Source organism: Meleagris gallopavo, chromosome 1, assembly GCF_905368555.1.
Source record: "Meleagris gallopavo chromosome 1, MGAL_WU_HG_1.1, whole genome shotgun sequence".
Classification (NCBI taxonomy): domain Eukaryota; kingdom Metazoa; phylum Chordata; class Aves; order Galliformes; family Phasianidae; genus Meleagris; species Meleagris gallopavo.
In genome coordinates this window covers 69,252,982-69,269,474 of record NC_139404.1, presented here as the reverse complement: position 1 = coordinate 69,269,474, position 16,493 = coordinate 69,252,982, and the positions used below count along the sequence as shown (strand labels likewise).

At 38.1% G+C, this 16,493-nt stretch overlaps 1 protein-coding gene across 5 annotated transcripts in view; it reads right to left on the bottom strand.

Moving 5' to 3' along the window:
- ARHGAP8 (Rho GTPase activating protein 8) overlaps positions 1-16,493 on the bottom strand; it is a 77,490-nt gene that overhangs the window by 16,193 nt on the left and 44,804 nt on the right. For all 5 annotated transcript variants that reach the window (XM_085232866.1, XM_085232864.1, XM_085232885.1 and 2 more), the window contains one exon: positions 8,302-8,375. In XM_085232866.1, the coding sequence (XP_085088992.1) occupies positions 8,302-8,375 (74 nt within the window). The remainder of the gene's footprint in view (positions 1-8,301; positions 8,376-16,493) is intronic.

Sequence of the window (16,493 nt, the reverse complement as noted above, 5' to 3'; positions counted from 1 at the left end):
ATACCAATGTAGGTATTTCTACTCCTTACATTTGTGGATATCTACATGTACAACCTATTCAAATGACATGACTAATTAAATGTAGGCTAGAGCAACAATTCTTAGAGATAAAGAAAGATACACTCTCAAGTAAAGAAACTACAACAACAAGAGTCTTCTTGTATAAAAACGCTTAAAACAGAAAACAACTACAGTGATTTTTAAATAAAGCACAGGTAATGTCCTCAGCCCTCAAGTAAACAGAGATATGGGTCATCTGCAATAATGTTATTGAAGGTGGAAAACAATGAGCCTATGTAGAAAGGCCTTCTGCAATAATTCTTTCTGACTTGCGTCATACATATGAACTGAGTGGGATTCTTTTTTAAGAAGTCCACAAGCCTGTTATTTACTCTCAGTGCTTTCTGCACTTCAGGAGGGCCTGGCATTTGAATGTCAGTGCTGCACAGCATTTCCCACATCATCTAACCCAAAGCTCCCAACAGGAGTCTCCTAATAAGGGATGGGAAAGGGAAAAGAGACCTGAAGCCTCTTACCAGTGATTCAACTGTGAAGGGTAAGTATTCAGCCTGACACACAACCAGGACATACATTTGCCAATCCTGGCTCCGGCTCCTCCTGTTCAGCCAATAATGGGGAAAAATCAGCCCATAGTACTACCATAATTAAGCACTGTTTAGAGCTAGGTGCTCCCACTAAAGTGAAATTAATCACTCTGTCTCCTTTTTTGCAGACACAGTTCATGTCAGAGCCACCAACGTTAAAGGAAACAAAATTGACCGAAGACGATCCTGGTCATTTCACATAATACATACTTTTCTATCCTTTCAAGAATGTGTTTTGACTTAGATGACTCAGTATTATGTTAGCAATATTCTTCAATCAAATTCTATTTACAGCCCAATTCATATCAGCTAATTCTTTATTTTGGTTGAAATTTTTTTTGTGTGTGTATGTACAAGTTGAACTATTTTGCCATTAAAGGCATGGGTAACCAATTCCATACAAAAATCAGACTAACAGTGCTTGCCAGACCACTGCTAGCTGATGACTGGCATTAACAACAGTTCTGATAAACATGCAGCTGCACATGACTCAAATATTCCATCAATGCTGCAGAACTGCTATTGAGATAACACAAACTGCTCCATGCCCCTTGTGCATAAAAACAGATAAATAGACGGACGGATAGATGGACAGACAGACATAAAGATCAGTAGAATTTTGCTACCCTGCCCTCAGTACTCTGGACCAAAGTGAGTAAAATTTTATTTTAAATATTAAATACTAGAGAGAAAAACATAGTAATATGACTGAAGAAGAAGCCATCTGTATTCAATGAAAAGTGATCCTGAGATTGAGAACTTAGCTGAGTAATTATTTAAATGTCAGTAATCATAAATGAAAACAGGCAGGCACTTCATTCCACACTAAAATAAGATGGGTTTTACCATAGTAGACAAAATTTTACAGTACAGTGACACAATTGTGTCATACTCTGAATTAATAAACTGTTGCTAAAAATACTTAACCCCTTTCTGCCTCCCCGATCAGTTGTTCCAAAGGAAAAACACAGAAAATCAAAACAGATAAATTAAAGCTGCACATGCTGACACGTTGCTGAAAACTTGTCAAAGAAAGGGAGACATGAAAATTGCATTCTTTTTCTTTCAATCATCTGGCATCAAAATTCTTTGTTAATTTGTCTGCTTTCACATGAGAAACAGGAATGAATGAGCATCTGAATTCTTTCTATCCAAAACTGAGTTTGGAAATGTTTCTTTCAATTGTTTGTCCTGCCAAGTTTCAGGAAGCATCCATCCTAACTGGGAATTAGTTTTCATCCTCACTGACACAACTGATTCAGGCTTCTTCTTCCAGATTCTAATAAGAATCCCTTTTAAAAATCAGAACTTGTTTATTTCTACCATGCAGACTGACTAATATATATCATATTTCAACTGTCCACATTGACTGTAATCTCTTAATTGTCTAACGTGGTAGGAATGAAGAATTTTTATATTTAAGATAAATTTGGGATATATATTTTTTAAAGTAAGAATACATTACAAGTTTTAGGAGTGGGTTACACGGTTTCCCTATACACTGTGCAACAAATATGGAGCAAGTGATCATAATGCCTGCGGTTTGTAAATGATTTGCTCTGCAAGACGGTACAGAAATTCAAGGATAGAGAGAAAGTACAGTTCCAGCCCTATGGCAAAGCCGCTGCAGCAAGGATTTAGAACAGTGTATCCTTCCAAGAATCCAAAGTGTGTTTTTGTCTTTGCAGTTTCGAACAGCACAGCCTAGCCTTTGGATTTATGAATGAATAATCTCAGTTTACGCTTGGTACCTCCAAACATAATTTATTTACAATGTTTGAGCATTGAAAACACAAACTGTGCTTATTACACGGTCCATTTTTATTTGATGACACATGAACCGGTCTTAAGATTTATATAATCTCCATTATCCCTAGGTAAAGACTTTCTCATCAAAACAGAAAGAACTAAGAACTCAGAAATGTTTGTGTGACCAATGTCAAGCTTTCCCAGTGTTGCATTTTTAAAAGCTATTTGATTGATTACAAGAAGTGGAGGCCAGGAGGTAAACTCACTAAGCTGCAGCAATCCAAACGTATTCAGAATGTATAACTATCCATCTCTACCCATTCTGTCTCACCATCAGGATGCATTCATTCATATTAAAAAACTGAACCAAAATTTTGTCCATCAGCGAGATTTGTTGTGTTTCATGAAGAGGATAAGCAAGAAAGATTAATTGCTGTTTACCACTGCTTTTGCTGTCAAACAGATAAAGGACAGCTTTAGTTGCTACCATAATCATACCATAGGACCTTTACTACTTTATTATTAAACTTCTATGGCACGGTTATTATCATTGCATTTAGGATTCTTTGTCATCACCCAGGACTCTCCTGTGGTACTATCAGAGGACACGGAACAAAAAGTTTGTGCTACAAAGCACTAGCAGTCGACAAAAGAGATGAGGTAAGAGAGAAAGACTCAGTAATGAGGACTACTGTGACATAATTTTCCTTTAGGGGACAGTTATCTATTTTGTTTCTGTAATTTTGCAAGCAATTCCTTCACCATGACTTTTATTGGCTAGTTCCATCACTTCTGAGCTGTTGCTGATCTCAAATGGTCTCTTCAGTTTCTATGTAATTTTCTGTAGCTGTTCACTTATTTGCCTACTCTTGAGAACATAAACGTTATCAAATTTTGCAAATTTTAGTAGTTAGCTTTGGCTTTAAATTGCTTAAAACACAAACAAGGACAGAGTTTGTATCTCTAAATGCATTGGAATAATAATCCTACTTTTACGTTTCAAACTGGTAATCTGCTTTAAGCCAGTAAAAATGACAGTATGCTACTACTTCAGATAGGGTTTAAGGATACTTCTGCCCCTTATAATCTCTTTAACACCTTCATAAGGGTCAGAAGAGTACAGATTATACCCACCTTTACAATGAATCAAATAAAAATTCCCTTAAAAACTGTTCTGTGACTTCCAGATGTTGGAGTGCTTGCTCACAGAATATGGATTTTGCCATGCATCTTCGCTTTTATTGTATATCAGTTAGTCCCTTCAAACTGTGGCTCAGTTAAAGAACTAAAGGAATGTAGTGAATTGTATTAACACTGGTCTAAACAAGACCCCAAACCAACACTCACACACTACCGAGCTTTTAATTTCACACGACACACTTAAATAAAGAGTATTACTTTTCTAGAACAAAAAGACATGTAAGCAAAAGGCATGAAAGGAATTGGTGAGACACCTAACTAAGCATAAAGGAAAAGCACACATCTGAGCCCTACAGTCCCCAATGCACATGGCTGTTAGTCCCCTCTGCCCTGCCAGGATGCTGCAGGCAGCACCTGTGGCTGCAGCCATTCTCATATCCCCAAGCATCATGGGCATGTTTAAAGGTACAGCCTCCATAGCACGGCATTACATACATCCCTGCTTACAAAAATAGTCTGTTAGAAGAGTCAGCTTCCATCAGCAACTCACTTCAGCGCTAGGTAGGTTGCTGAGGACATGTGGAGGCATATTAACCATAGAAAAAATGACTGCCCTGTGGCATAAACTGGGTTTGTCTGAGAAAAAGGTCTGCGCAAAAAGCATCAAGATCATTACCACCAAAGGAATGACACCAGGTTATGAACACGTATGAATTGTTCTGACAAGAGAGTGAATATTTAATTAAGCAAGGTAATTTCTCAAGGCACAGTAGAGATAAGGTAGTACACAAAAATCTTATTTAGTGTAAGCACAAGCCAAGCCTAAACTAGATAGATGAACAGAGGTTGAGCGGGGAAGAAAGTCCTTGTTACTATGAAAATCTGCTCACAGATGAGCTCTTTTAAATCGATCTTGCCAAGGCCTGACAAAATCATCAGCTCACTTTTGAAATTAAGAAAACTTCTCTGTTTTGGTCCAGAAGATGATCAGAATTTGTCTGCTAAGATTTTGCAGTACTTGATGACTTTTTTCATAGGCCACTCTGAAGTAATGCATCCTATTTATTTCCATGGAAACTACAACAGAGCAAAATAACACTATTTGATAGAGCAAGTTCTCAGCTACAAAACCAAAAGCTAACCCCTGATAATTCTATGGGGACTGAAACTATGCCAAAAATCAAATGGAAAAGATAATGACAGTGAATTTCTGCCACTTCTGGAAGATGAGCTGAAGTTTTCGCTGCACTCACAGCTGCGTCTGGAGTGCAAAGAATGCTGCCAGTCAGCCTGCAGGGCTGTCAGCACCAGAACCAACACGCACTGAGGCTGATGGCAGAACTGAGATATTCCAGATTTAGATAAAGAGTTAAAATCAGAGCAGACAGCAAGTACTACAGATACCTGCACACTTATAAACAAGTGCAAAAAAATGCATGTCTATCACCTACTGCTAACAGCCTTGGCGTGGCAGGTACTTGGCTTTCAAGAATCAGCTGGCTGAAAATGTCAGCAAATGCTATACCTGACAAGCCGTCTCCATAACTGAGAAATCTGGTTAGAGGACATGTCCTTGTGATAGGGAATATGTCAGCTCAGAACAAACCCATGCTTAGCTGGAAGAAGCCAGCCCTGGCAGATCTGATGGCCTTCCTTCCTGGGGACACAGAAGGACAGAAAGATGGGGAAAAGTGAGACAGGCTAGCGAGTGTGAGGCTGAACTACAGATCAGTGCTCAGCATCACTGTGCTACCATCTTGCATGGATGCACAAAGCAGGACAAGAACAGATGAAGTTTTAGCCAAAAAAAAGAGGATGTTTGGAGAAAACCCAAGGATGATTACTGCTTTCAGAATAACAAGCTTTCATCTCAGAGGCATTCTGCAATGATAAGTTTGAGCCAAATCTTCTCTTTAATCAGAACCATGAAAGCTGAAACTTTGGTGGCTTTTTTAAATTTATTTGGTTTTGTTTTGTTTTTGTTTTAAATTTCTGTATTGTGCAATAGGAATGGTGGCTTCAGAAAACTAAGCTGGACCCAACAAATGGTGGGGTGGAGGTGTCCGATACTGTTGTAGTTGCTACGAGACAAAACATAAAGAAAAACATCAAGAATAACAAGAAATGGACCTTTTGTTTTCAATCATAACAACAGGTTACTAATGAAACTTTGGTCACCAGCAAAATACAACTCCTTTAAAATCTTCAAACAGGTGCAAGGAAGTGTAAGATAAGCAAACTATCCTCTCTCTATACAGTCAGAAGTTTAAATCAATTGACATTTTTAGTGATTAAACTTTCACTCAATCTCTCAGTAATAACAGCCATGAGAAGTAGTGATATCTGTGCACGTTCATCCTTGTTTTAGTTCTCCTGATTCCCGTGGATTACTGAGTAAGAAGTATTTGCCTAGTAAGATAAGCTAAATGTACGTAAGTATGATTGTTTCATAACATCTAAAACATGAAAAAAACTGGCTTTCATCTGCAGATGAGGCATGCACTGATCCACTACACATGCTCTAATCATCCATTTACAATTATAATTACAGGGATTGTCTCAAACTGCCAGTCACTTGCCTTCAACATTCTTAGTAGAGAACTATTTACATTCCACCCATCTAACAACAATGCATTTGAAACAAGCTGCATCTGAAAAGTTTTCATCTTTAAGGTGCCTGAAGCAGCATATCCAGAATATCAGAATAGTTTTATGAGCTTTAGTGTAATGCTGAATTAGGACCTAGAGGCCTTCAGTAAAGTTTTTTTGGGGGCTCTCCATGTACTGCAGATCAGTAGATACCTTGAATAGCACAACTGGCACCACTCCAATCCTTGGCCTTTGGTTTGTACAGGTATTTTGAAGATAAATCACCAATTTCAGTAGGCTAGCAGCTGGCTGTTCTGTATACAAGGAAGCCTACAAAAGCTGTGCTCTGCTGTTTGTGAACTGAAAGCAGGTATCCACTGCAATGGATCTCCCTCTTAATCTCCTATACGCATCATTAAATTTCATGCAAGATATGAAAACCAAACAAAAATAAAATGTGCAATAAAATGTTCTTATTTACTACAGGAGAAACTAAAATATGAAGGAGCATAGTCCAGCAATGTGGGAAAGATGCTGTGTAGTCTGTCCTCATTTAAACCAGCATGATCTTGCACTGATACAAATGAAGACAGGATTGCTCAAGGGAATCTGCAACACAGCTGAAAAGTAAAGTTTTTCTTCACATTCCTTCCTCTCTCTTTTCACAAACTATTCAGTGCAAGTTTTAAAAAATGTTTAATATTTCTCTCTTAAGGTTCAAATAAACTGAAATCAAACTCTAGTGACAACAGTTAAAACAGACAGACATCAACACTGAACACATTTGAACAAGTTTAAACACATCTGAAAGGAAAATGTACCTGTTCAGATTAGCAGCTCAAGAATGCAGTTGAGGATGGGGAATATTGTGGGATGTAGGTTTGGGGTAAGCCTCTCTATGGAAGACAGTAGCTTACTCAACATTTGTATTCTCTATTTGTGTGCTGTCAATACAAATCATTCTTTAAACAAGGAAAACCTCAGATGAAACTGCTATATATAGCAGAAATACAGAGCCGTGAGCCTGGCTTTTGTCTTAAGAAAAATCATGTTAATCCTTAAAATTTGTTTAAACATTAACCAAAATTAACAGCATGTTAGAGACCAGTGACATTCAATTAAAAAACAAACAAACAAAACAACCAACAATGCCACCTGCATCCCCACAAAAAATACCAGAACCAAACATTCTGATTTTCTTCACTTGCCTCTACTGACACATCTATTAAAAATTCACGCTGTACTTTCAGAGATCATAGGAATCAGTCCCAGCTTTAGAACTTAGCAGTGTTGCACCAGTCACATAGCTGTGTTATGCTCTGTTTCTTTTCTTGCACGTGTAACATAAATGCAGCTAATATTTGGAGTTGGTACTGTAAGATTTCATTAATATTCATGAAACTCTAACACCTTGAAGCAGGAGGAATTATGGAAATATTACTCTCACCACCCTCGAAATCAAGGATCAGAATGTGTAATCATATTATATAGAAAAAAAGAATGTCAGAACTGCAGCCTTATCCCTTCCTCCCTGCCTGCTCCTCCATCCCTAAGTTGGAAACACAGCATGCTTGCCCTACAGATAGCACCTGATGCTTCCTTCCTCCACTGTGTTGGTTGGGTATGCATGAGGGATACCACTGTATAGACAGCAGTTCATAGTGCATCCCTCTTTTCCTCGTACATGAAGGTAATTTGTGAACATAGGTTTTAAATGTTCTCATTTTAAATAAAGGTTATTGTAAACTATCCCTATATATTGCAACCACAGATATGACTTGCAGTCAAAGGGTCTGTAAATGCCAGTAACAGTCTTTTGTGAAGGGAAGACTTCAGGCTTACTCCTACAAAATGTATTTTCTTCAATGAGTTCTATACAGAAGTTTTCATTGATTTTTACTGTGGATTTTATTTAAAAGCCACAATATGATTTGGGTTGGTGAGGTCTATTTCAAGACATCCTCTCTCACTTGCTATTCCCTAATCTTTTTATTATTATTGTTTTTATTTTTTGTAGTGAGACAATAATCTGATAATAAACTGTTCTCTACCAATCAAAGCTCTCAAGGCAATGTTCAATTGCCACCCAGATTTTCAGGATTTGAATATATCCTTCATTTTGAGATTGCAGCTATAAACTTTGCTGAATCAGGCACTGAGGATTACATACTGCTGTCTTTGTTCTGAAAGACACATCCCTTTTTGACACAGAACTCACCTTTTCTTTTTAGGTAGGACACAGTTTCCTTCATTACTGGGGGAATTAGTTCACCGCTATTTTTGTCCTTGATACTGTTAGAAAGACAGAAAAAAAGAAAAAGTAACAGCCTTTAAGTGTGCTGGCAGACAAAGAATCAAACAAAAGGCAGAACAGTCTCAGGAAAAACCTTAGGGATTTTGAAAGCATGCATTTCCTTCTAAAACTCAAGGAGCCCACATCTTGGCGCCTGCACCAAACGATACTCCTCCACAATTGCAAGAGGTGCAAGAATGAGCCAAAGGGTTTTATTCAAAGAGCCATTTCTAAGTGCTTTTTTTCCTGCTAGAAAAACTGTACAACCACAAAGGCAATGCATATAAAGAAGGGCTGTTTTCTGCTCCAAAGAGAAGTTGAAGGCAGAGTGGCAGTAAGGTGTTCCAGGCTGAATTTGCCCCCAGTCAAGGTTGGTTTCTCTTTAGTTTTGTTCCCCTGGCTGTAGTGCCCAACGATGTGGTGGTGACACAGCAGTGATGATGCTGTCTGGATTCAGTTGCACATCACTGCTGGAACGTGGTTTGAAAGCAGGTCGGATGCAGACAAGAAAAAAGCTTGCATTGAGTACATTTTAACAGTCTTAGGGAATGCTGCAAGTTTAGAAGCCTTTTATCGTGCAGATTTTTCTTTGTCATTTCTCCCTTTTTAAGTCACAGAGTACGTATAAATAAAAGGATATTGCACTATTTATTCTGAAGGCAAAGTGACGCAGTGAAATTGAGTTTATTAATGCTTTGAATGATTCTCACAAAATTACATTTCCTTTTCTTTCATGAGTGAGCAGCTGAGGCAAAAAACCGAACGTAGCATTTTCTTAATCTAGAAATGCAGAGAATTCCTCAATTATCTAAAAACGTCTCTAGTAGTTTCAGAAGTATAACAAAAAGACAGTATTTGTCAATCATTTTGCTACATTTTTATAGTAATCAACAACAAAATAAAGGACAAATCTCAGATTTAACGTAAAAATCAAATGTATTTGTACGAAAAAATTAATGTCATATTTAAAAGGTGACCAGCTTTACTGATGAGCACCAGCACAAAACAGCACAAAGGCTGCATTATGAGAGGCTGCAACTGCTGTGGTTATTCCACAGTGTGTGTGAGGTGCTCACACAAGCTGATACACACAGCATGTTAAACACACCTAGTGCTCCTGGCTGCGGTTGTGCCTGCAGATAGGAATGAGTTGTAGAGTTTTTCTTCTCAAGGCAGTGTGATTTCTTCTCTTTCTGCATAGGCCTGCTTATTATTTTATTAATATAAAACAACTGATACTAACTGGACCGTATTAGATACAGTTTCGTAACACTTGCATGGAATGAGCCATCAATGATTTTATTTTGCATTTACACTATACGTAAAAATATACTTTGAAATAAATGTTACAGCAATGTCAGTCAGCATGGAGGGGTAGAGAAAATGTTGAGTGAGGGGCCCATGGCCCTTCTACTTCGTGTTTGTTTTCCTTGTGCCTAAGAAGGGAGATAGAAGAGGATGTGCAGACTGCTTAATTTTGGGACGCCACTGAGGAGGATGGGCACCCCAGGCTCACACATAGGGCTCCTCGTAAGGGAAGCATCAGGTTCCTGACTTAGTCACCAACTTGCCCTGTGTTTTTACCTCTCTTACTCATAAATTGACATGGGAATTAATATGCTTCACTATTTGGTGTTCAGCCACCAAGCAGTTTGATCTCATTCATCACTCCAGAGGCAAAATGCTGTTGGAAAGGGAATTAGTTGTTCCTTCAGCTGCAGAACTAACAAAGTTGATGTGTTACGGATTTGTAGCCTATGCCCTCTGTTTCCTCATCAAGTAGCCTTGGACCATTTTCCCTATGTCATTTCTAACTTTTATGTAGTATTTTCACTTCTTCCCCTCACCTCTTTATCTCATATTTCCTTATAATGTTAGGAACAACTCATAATTAATCACCACCTAAATACTCACAGGTGCATCAGCAGACTAAAAACAACACAAAACTGATTTTATGCTTTAATTACTCTCCTTCCAGCCAATGATTTCTAAAAGCTTGTAGTAGCAGTATTTCTGAGTAATAGTAGTATTTCTGAGAGCCCTATTGACAGGGGTCTATAGCTCCCCTATAAAACATGACTAAAAAATATCAATCCATTCAACATTTTTTTCCTGTTCTTGTTCAGCAAAGTATCTACACCAGACACCCAAGTATATAAAATTCAATACTGCTCTATATGTGTGTTAATACTAATTTGTGGAAATATCACTGTATCTACATCTAACAGGAACTATTCAGGAAAGAGGGGTTTTCTTTAATACAAGCAGATATAGGAATTCCGCTAGAAATTACAATCCAGTTTCACATACTAAGTCTGTAATAGAATAGTTTTAGACATTTGACCAAAAAAATTCTACATATATATGTAATGCACTTGGGGAAAGTAAAAGATCAATGGCAAGAACTGAGTTTAATTCTGATAACCCTGAAGTCTGACCTTCTGTGTATTAGTAATTCTCATAATTTGCTATAGTTTACAAGTAGGAGCTTCAGATCAAATGCGACAACTTGTTGTCTTTACATACTGGCAAGGTGCCATTAATTTTAATCTAAAATAGTACCTGACTAGCTGGAGAAATCACTTTCTGCTGTATCATAATAACTTAGCAATGGCCAGAAGAAAGATTTATGACCTGACTTATAAGACAAAGAACAATCTCAATCTTTATCATTATCACAGACATCTTATGAAAGCTACTCCAAAGGCCATGAGTATTTTAAGAAAAAAAGCTCACTAACTAGGCACAGTCATTGCCCGAAATGCTACCTGGGCCATGTCTATGGCCTAGTCCTCAGTGCAGCATCCCCATCTTACCCACGGGGACAATCAGGTGCCTGTGTGAAATAAAATCCCAGCAGCAAAACCCTCCCAGCCACTTTCAGGATATCAGTTCTGTCACCCCCGAAGTACCAAGCCTCTCCTGCTTCCTCCAGCTCTGATATTACCTTCAATGAGCTTAGAGCAGTCTCACATGTTCTGGTGACACTTCAGAGTGGACAGCCAGCTTGAGTGCTACAACCATGCAGAAGTTGTGCAGCAGTTGTGCTGTAAGAACAGGTCTGAGACCTGTGTTGTGCTTCCCTTCTCCCTGATATCCATATAGTCCAAGGGGAGGAAAAATCTAAAAGCAGCTGTGCAGCAATGCTGTGAGCTCTCATCCCCTACAGAAGGAATGCAGGCATCCAAGCACAGAACACACGAGCCATGTGTCACGGTTGCTTCTATACATGACTCATTTACTCTCTTGTTTGCAGCAGATCACTGTTGCCTAACAAAACCTGCCTCAAAATAGAAGAGAACAGGCAATTTTTGAACAGCCCACTAATAAAAAACAAGGAGGTTCAAAGGGTTGTTTGCACTGCACGCCAAGTTGAAATTCCCAAGGTTGAAATGATAACCCCCGAAAAGTGTCTGAACAAGAAAAGAGTGGGGGAGATGAGGCCAATTTCAAGGTCAAATTTGGGATACCACTGAAGAAAAGCTTGCAGCAAATCAAGACCAGAGGAAAAAATACTATGCATTTTTTGTATGTAATATGTATAATATATTTCTAGTATGGCAGTTAAGACACATTCCTTGTGCAACACAATCATGTGTTCAAGTAAGTACATTAAACTTTTAGGGCAAGTTTTATTAAAATCAGTCAAAAGCCTAAATCACTTAAATAGGGACATCATCAAGACTTTAATTTGCTTGGAAGCTGTTACATTTTTATTATTGACAATTTGAGCTCATGGAACCCATTCTCAGCCTCTCTGAAGTTGCACTGATTTGATTGTTTTTGCTTTCTTACAGCTGCTCACTCCAGAGACACCAAATAGCAACCCAGCAGATTTTTATAAATGTTTTCTAATTATTATTGTTTTCTATAAATGTGTTTCCTCATTTCAGTATATAAATAGCAAACTGATTATTTACAGCACTTTCTCCTGCTGAGCACTAGCCTATCTGTCAGAGAGGTGAAACAAATGACTGAGCTATGACTTGTAATAATAAAAACTATGCATCATTTTTTTTTCTCTAGGAAAAAAAAAAAAATCTAGTTTCTGCACATTTGCCATTTTTGGCATGATTCTTTTCTCTTCAAGAAAATGTTCCATTCCCGGCACATGAAAGAGGACCTCAGGATAAAGTGTATTTTAAAATAGAGTAGAAAATTCACTGAAAGTCACATGCAAAGGTTTGTTCTGTTTTTCCAACACCTGACAAAGTTGGAATGCATATTTTCACAACATTGTACAATGTGGAACATACTGTTCAGCTTACTGGATCTAAGGTGACAAAAAATAATAGGGGCATTACCTCAGTTAATGTAAATCAGAGCAGCCCAGAGGTCAATGAAATTACACCTCTATCTTCCCTTTCTGTCAAGTAATCTGCATTTTTCTTGCCCCATTCAGGATGGTGTGATGAGTAGCTGTGCTCTGTGATGGACAATGCATGCTGCTTTTAGAGATCAGGCATTTTGAAATGAGAGATCTCTTATGCTTTTTGCTTAAGAGAGAAAGACAAAACAGCATTTCAGTGTACTATATAGTCTTCTGTAACTGATTCGCATATCTGAATCATGTTGCAACAATATATTAGATTCAAGAGGGATCTATTTCAGTAAACACAATAGCTAGAGGGAATGAGTACTCCACTACAGAATATGTGATCAGTTACTGCAGTGTCATACATTCAATGATTCATTTTTAGACTGTGGACAGTTATCACAAAAGACCTCTACACATTGTTCTGAAGTGCCATTAAGTATTCTTGGTTGATAATCTCTCTCTCTCTCCTCTTCCTCTCCTTTTCATTTTTTCCCTGCTGAGACATGCCGAGATCCAGTTTTGAATGCATTCTTGCTCTGTGGTCATGCATGCCCAGCATGCACAAGCAGAAAGATTATGTCCAAAAGAAAAGCACCCTGAAATGTTTATGATAACAATTTAACAAGTAAAAGCTGTACAGTTGTTGCAATTTTGTGCATTTTCCTCTGCCTTCTCTCCCCATCCATGGCAATAAACACAAAAACAAAGTACTCCCTGTCTCCCCACAAATGATATTTAATTTTAGATTTTAAAACCAATCAGAGGAAACAGAACAATGTCAACAGCTAGTCAAGGTCAGCTCTGTGTTCCGTGCTGGAGCTCAGCTGTAACCATCCTTGATTACAGAGGCAATAGGGTGCAGCAACAGAGGTTCATAGGAGCTTGCTGAATGCACAGCAGAAGACTGATTCAGTTTGGCTCACACAGTCAATTATTTATTCTTTATATGTTTTGCAAATTTAGGAACCTTCATTTGTGCATTCGAGTTGTATTTTTCTCAACACCACAAGTAGAGGGTGCCCCATTTTTTTCCTTGCCTTTTTAAAAACAAAATTTTACAAATGGCTTTTACAAGAAAAATCCTATATATATATATATATTTTTATCTTGGCTCACAGTGTAAAGTAGTGAGGATGTATTCTGAATAGCTAGTTCCTGCTGCTCTGCATTTTTTGTGTGAAAATAGCCAGGTAGAATGAACACAAAACTAGTCCTGTTTTATGACCACAACACATGAGCATTCTTTGAAATGTCTGGATTTTTAAAACTTACAGCTACTGGTGAGCTACAAAGTAATTTTCATAGCACTGCGTGCTACCCTCTGCAAGTTAGGAGTGACTACAGACTGCAACGTTATAGCAGAGGGTGCATCCCTGTACACTTGCCCTTTCCTAACCCTGCTGCTTGCTAGTCTCTGCTATTACCCTCTATCGGAGACAGGATGTAAGGCTTGATAGACCTTTAAACTGGCTCATCACGGTTCTTTATCTGTTCGCTCCCTCTGAGCATGAGAAGCTTGAGTTAGCTAAAGGACATAATTAACAATAAAGGCACAAAATATTTTACCAACTGATTCTTAAGTGCTTGTCAAACTGAAGCATGGTTTCCCACTAAATTATGACTGAAAAATCAAGTGTGGGCAAAGCTTCCTCAGAAGGAGTGTTCTGCCCGATATGCCCATTAAGATGTACATTAGTTTCAGTTGTTTTATTTTATATTTTCAAGAGAATCACATTGCTTTCAACATGAGATCAAATATTTAAATGTGTTCTGGGCCACTGAAACAGGAAGAATTTGCCACCCAGGAAAACCAGGCTGGAGGCCAAAAATATCTTGGAAAGACATTCAGCCAACTGGGCAAGTCTGCTCAAAGAATTAACTCAGGAGAGCACCCCCTTTTTTTTTTTTTGGTCTCCTATGCTTTAGAGAAATGCTGTTGCCACTTCTTGATGATTTAACTGCCTTTACTAAGCTCCTTTACTATGAGCTTAAAAACTACAGTACTTCCCATGTAGACTTCAGGAGAACTTGGTACCAGATTCAAGTTCTAGTTGCGAAGACCAAACAAGAGTGTCCTCACAGGAGCTCCAAAAATGATACAGGTTTCAAATTCATATCTCTGAGCAACAAATTACACACTTAAATTCCAAAGATCTAAATAGAAATAAAATTGGGTTAAGAACTTTGCTGAATCACAGTGTGAACAGCTGGCATGGGATAACAAACTTCTGTGACTCAGCCCAGAACAGATCTCTGATCTACTGAATCTCTCTCATATATTTACTGTCTTGCTCTCCTAGGTAAGATTCAAACATACCCTGTAGGAACACTTCTAGGTTTCAGAGAATCAGTGGCATCAATCATAACGAACGTTTCCCTTTAAAAATAGTTGTTCTCATTAAGTCCACTCCTGCACAAGATCCTGGGTTCCTTCACAGGTTTCTGTAAAATTGGGACCACAGGCAGATAACTATGTAATCTATCTTCCTTTCTGCATCTGTAGCGTGTGTTTGATCTGTGCCTACAGAAAGAGCATTGTGCATGCATCAAGCAGCAAGAACAGTGATTTGACTGTTCAAACTCCTCTCTGCACATGATTCAGAGCTCCTCTTTAGCTTCATTTATTTCATTGCACCAGGCAACAACAGCACCTTGACTCACAGAAAAGCTCTTTCAAATAAACTCTAATTACTAAAGCTTCCTCTATTATTCTACACCTATAATAACCGAAGTACATAAAAACTAGTACACAGAAATTTTTGTAACACCCTGAAAATGTCTAAAGTAGCTATCTGAAATTATGAGACACAAATTAAATGCCTAAGAGTGTGCTGCTATAAAGTTTTCATACACACATGATTGGAATGACCAAAAATTCTTTCTACCCATACTCTTCATGTGTAACACGGTGGCTGCTAACTGTGGTCCAAACAACAGCATTGCCTGATGTTTTTACAGAAGAACATTCAAAAATATATGGGTTTTACTACTTTCCATATCCAGAAGTCATTGGGATATCATTGTCTAACATCTGATCAAAATTAGGCTATCTAGGAGGTTTTGGATAATCTCACTCACCATCTTTTAACTGCCTAATTAAAGATCATCATTCCAGAGGTGCTGAAAGTGATGAAACTTCAGGCTTATGAGTCTTAATATTTCTTTTCTTACACTACAGAAAAAGAAGTCTGCAAGAAATAGTCCTTTAATGGCAATAACTTTCTCTCAATAGCATCACTGATAATACTGTTTCCACTTGACAGTACTGAAACACATGGCACACAGCACACGTATTCCCATAAACCCATACAAAACAAAATCTGGGTCATCCTGCAGTCTTTTCAGCAAACAGAAAGAGCCTCATCAAGGAGAAGGCTTCAAACCTGTATCTTTGCTAAATACGTGGGAGGTCACTGAAATTTTGCCACTACAGACTGTAGAACTCACAAAAGGAGAGGAAGGAAGTAAAAGCAATTGATTCATCAAGAGAAAAGTTAATACTTTTTTTCTGGTTCAGATTCTAGAAGCTCTCAACACACATCATTCTCTTTCCTCCAATAGTTTTATCTTCTTCATAAATATGGCATATATTAATTCATTTATTTCTTATTTTGAAGTCATAGAGGATTGTCATCCTTTTTATATTCAGGAAGGCTGAGGCATGTGAGAAGGACATTGTTTGCTGCAAGAGGTTAGACAGAACTTACTGGACTTCCAGGATGGACTGGAAGCAAGAAACTGGATGCCCTGATGCCAGTAAGCAGTCCCACTTTTACAACAGGAGCGGCAGCATAAAACA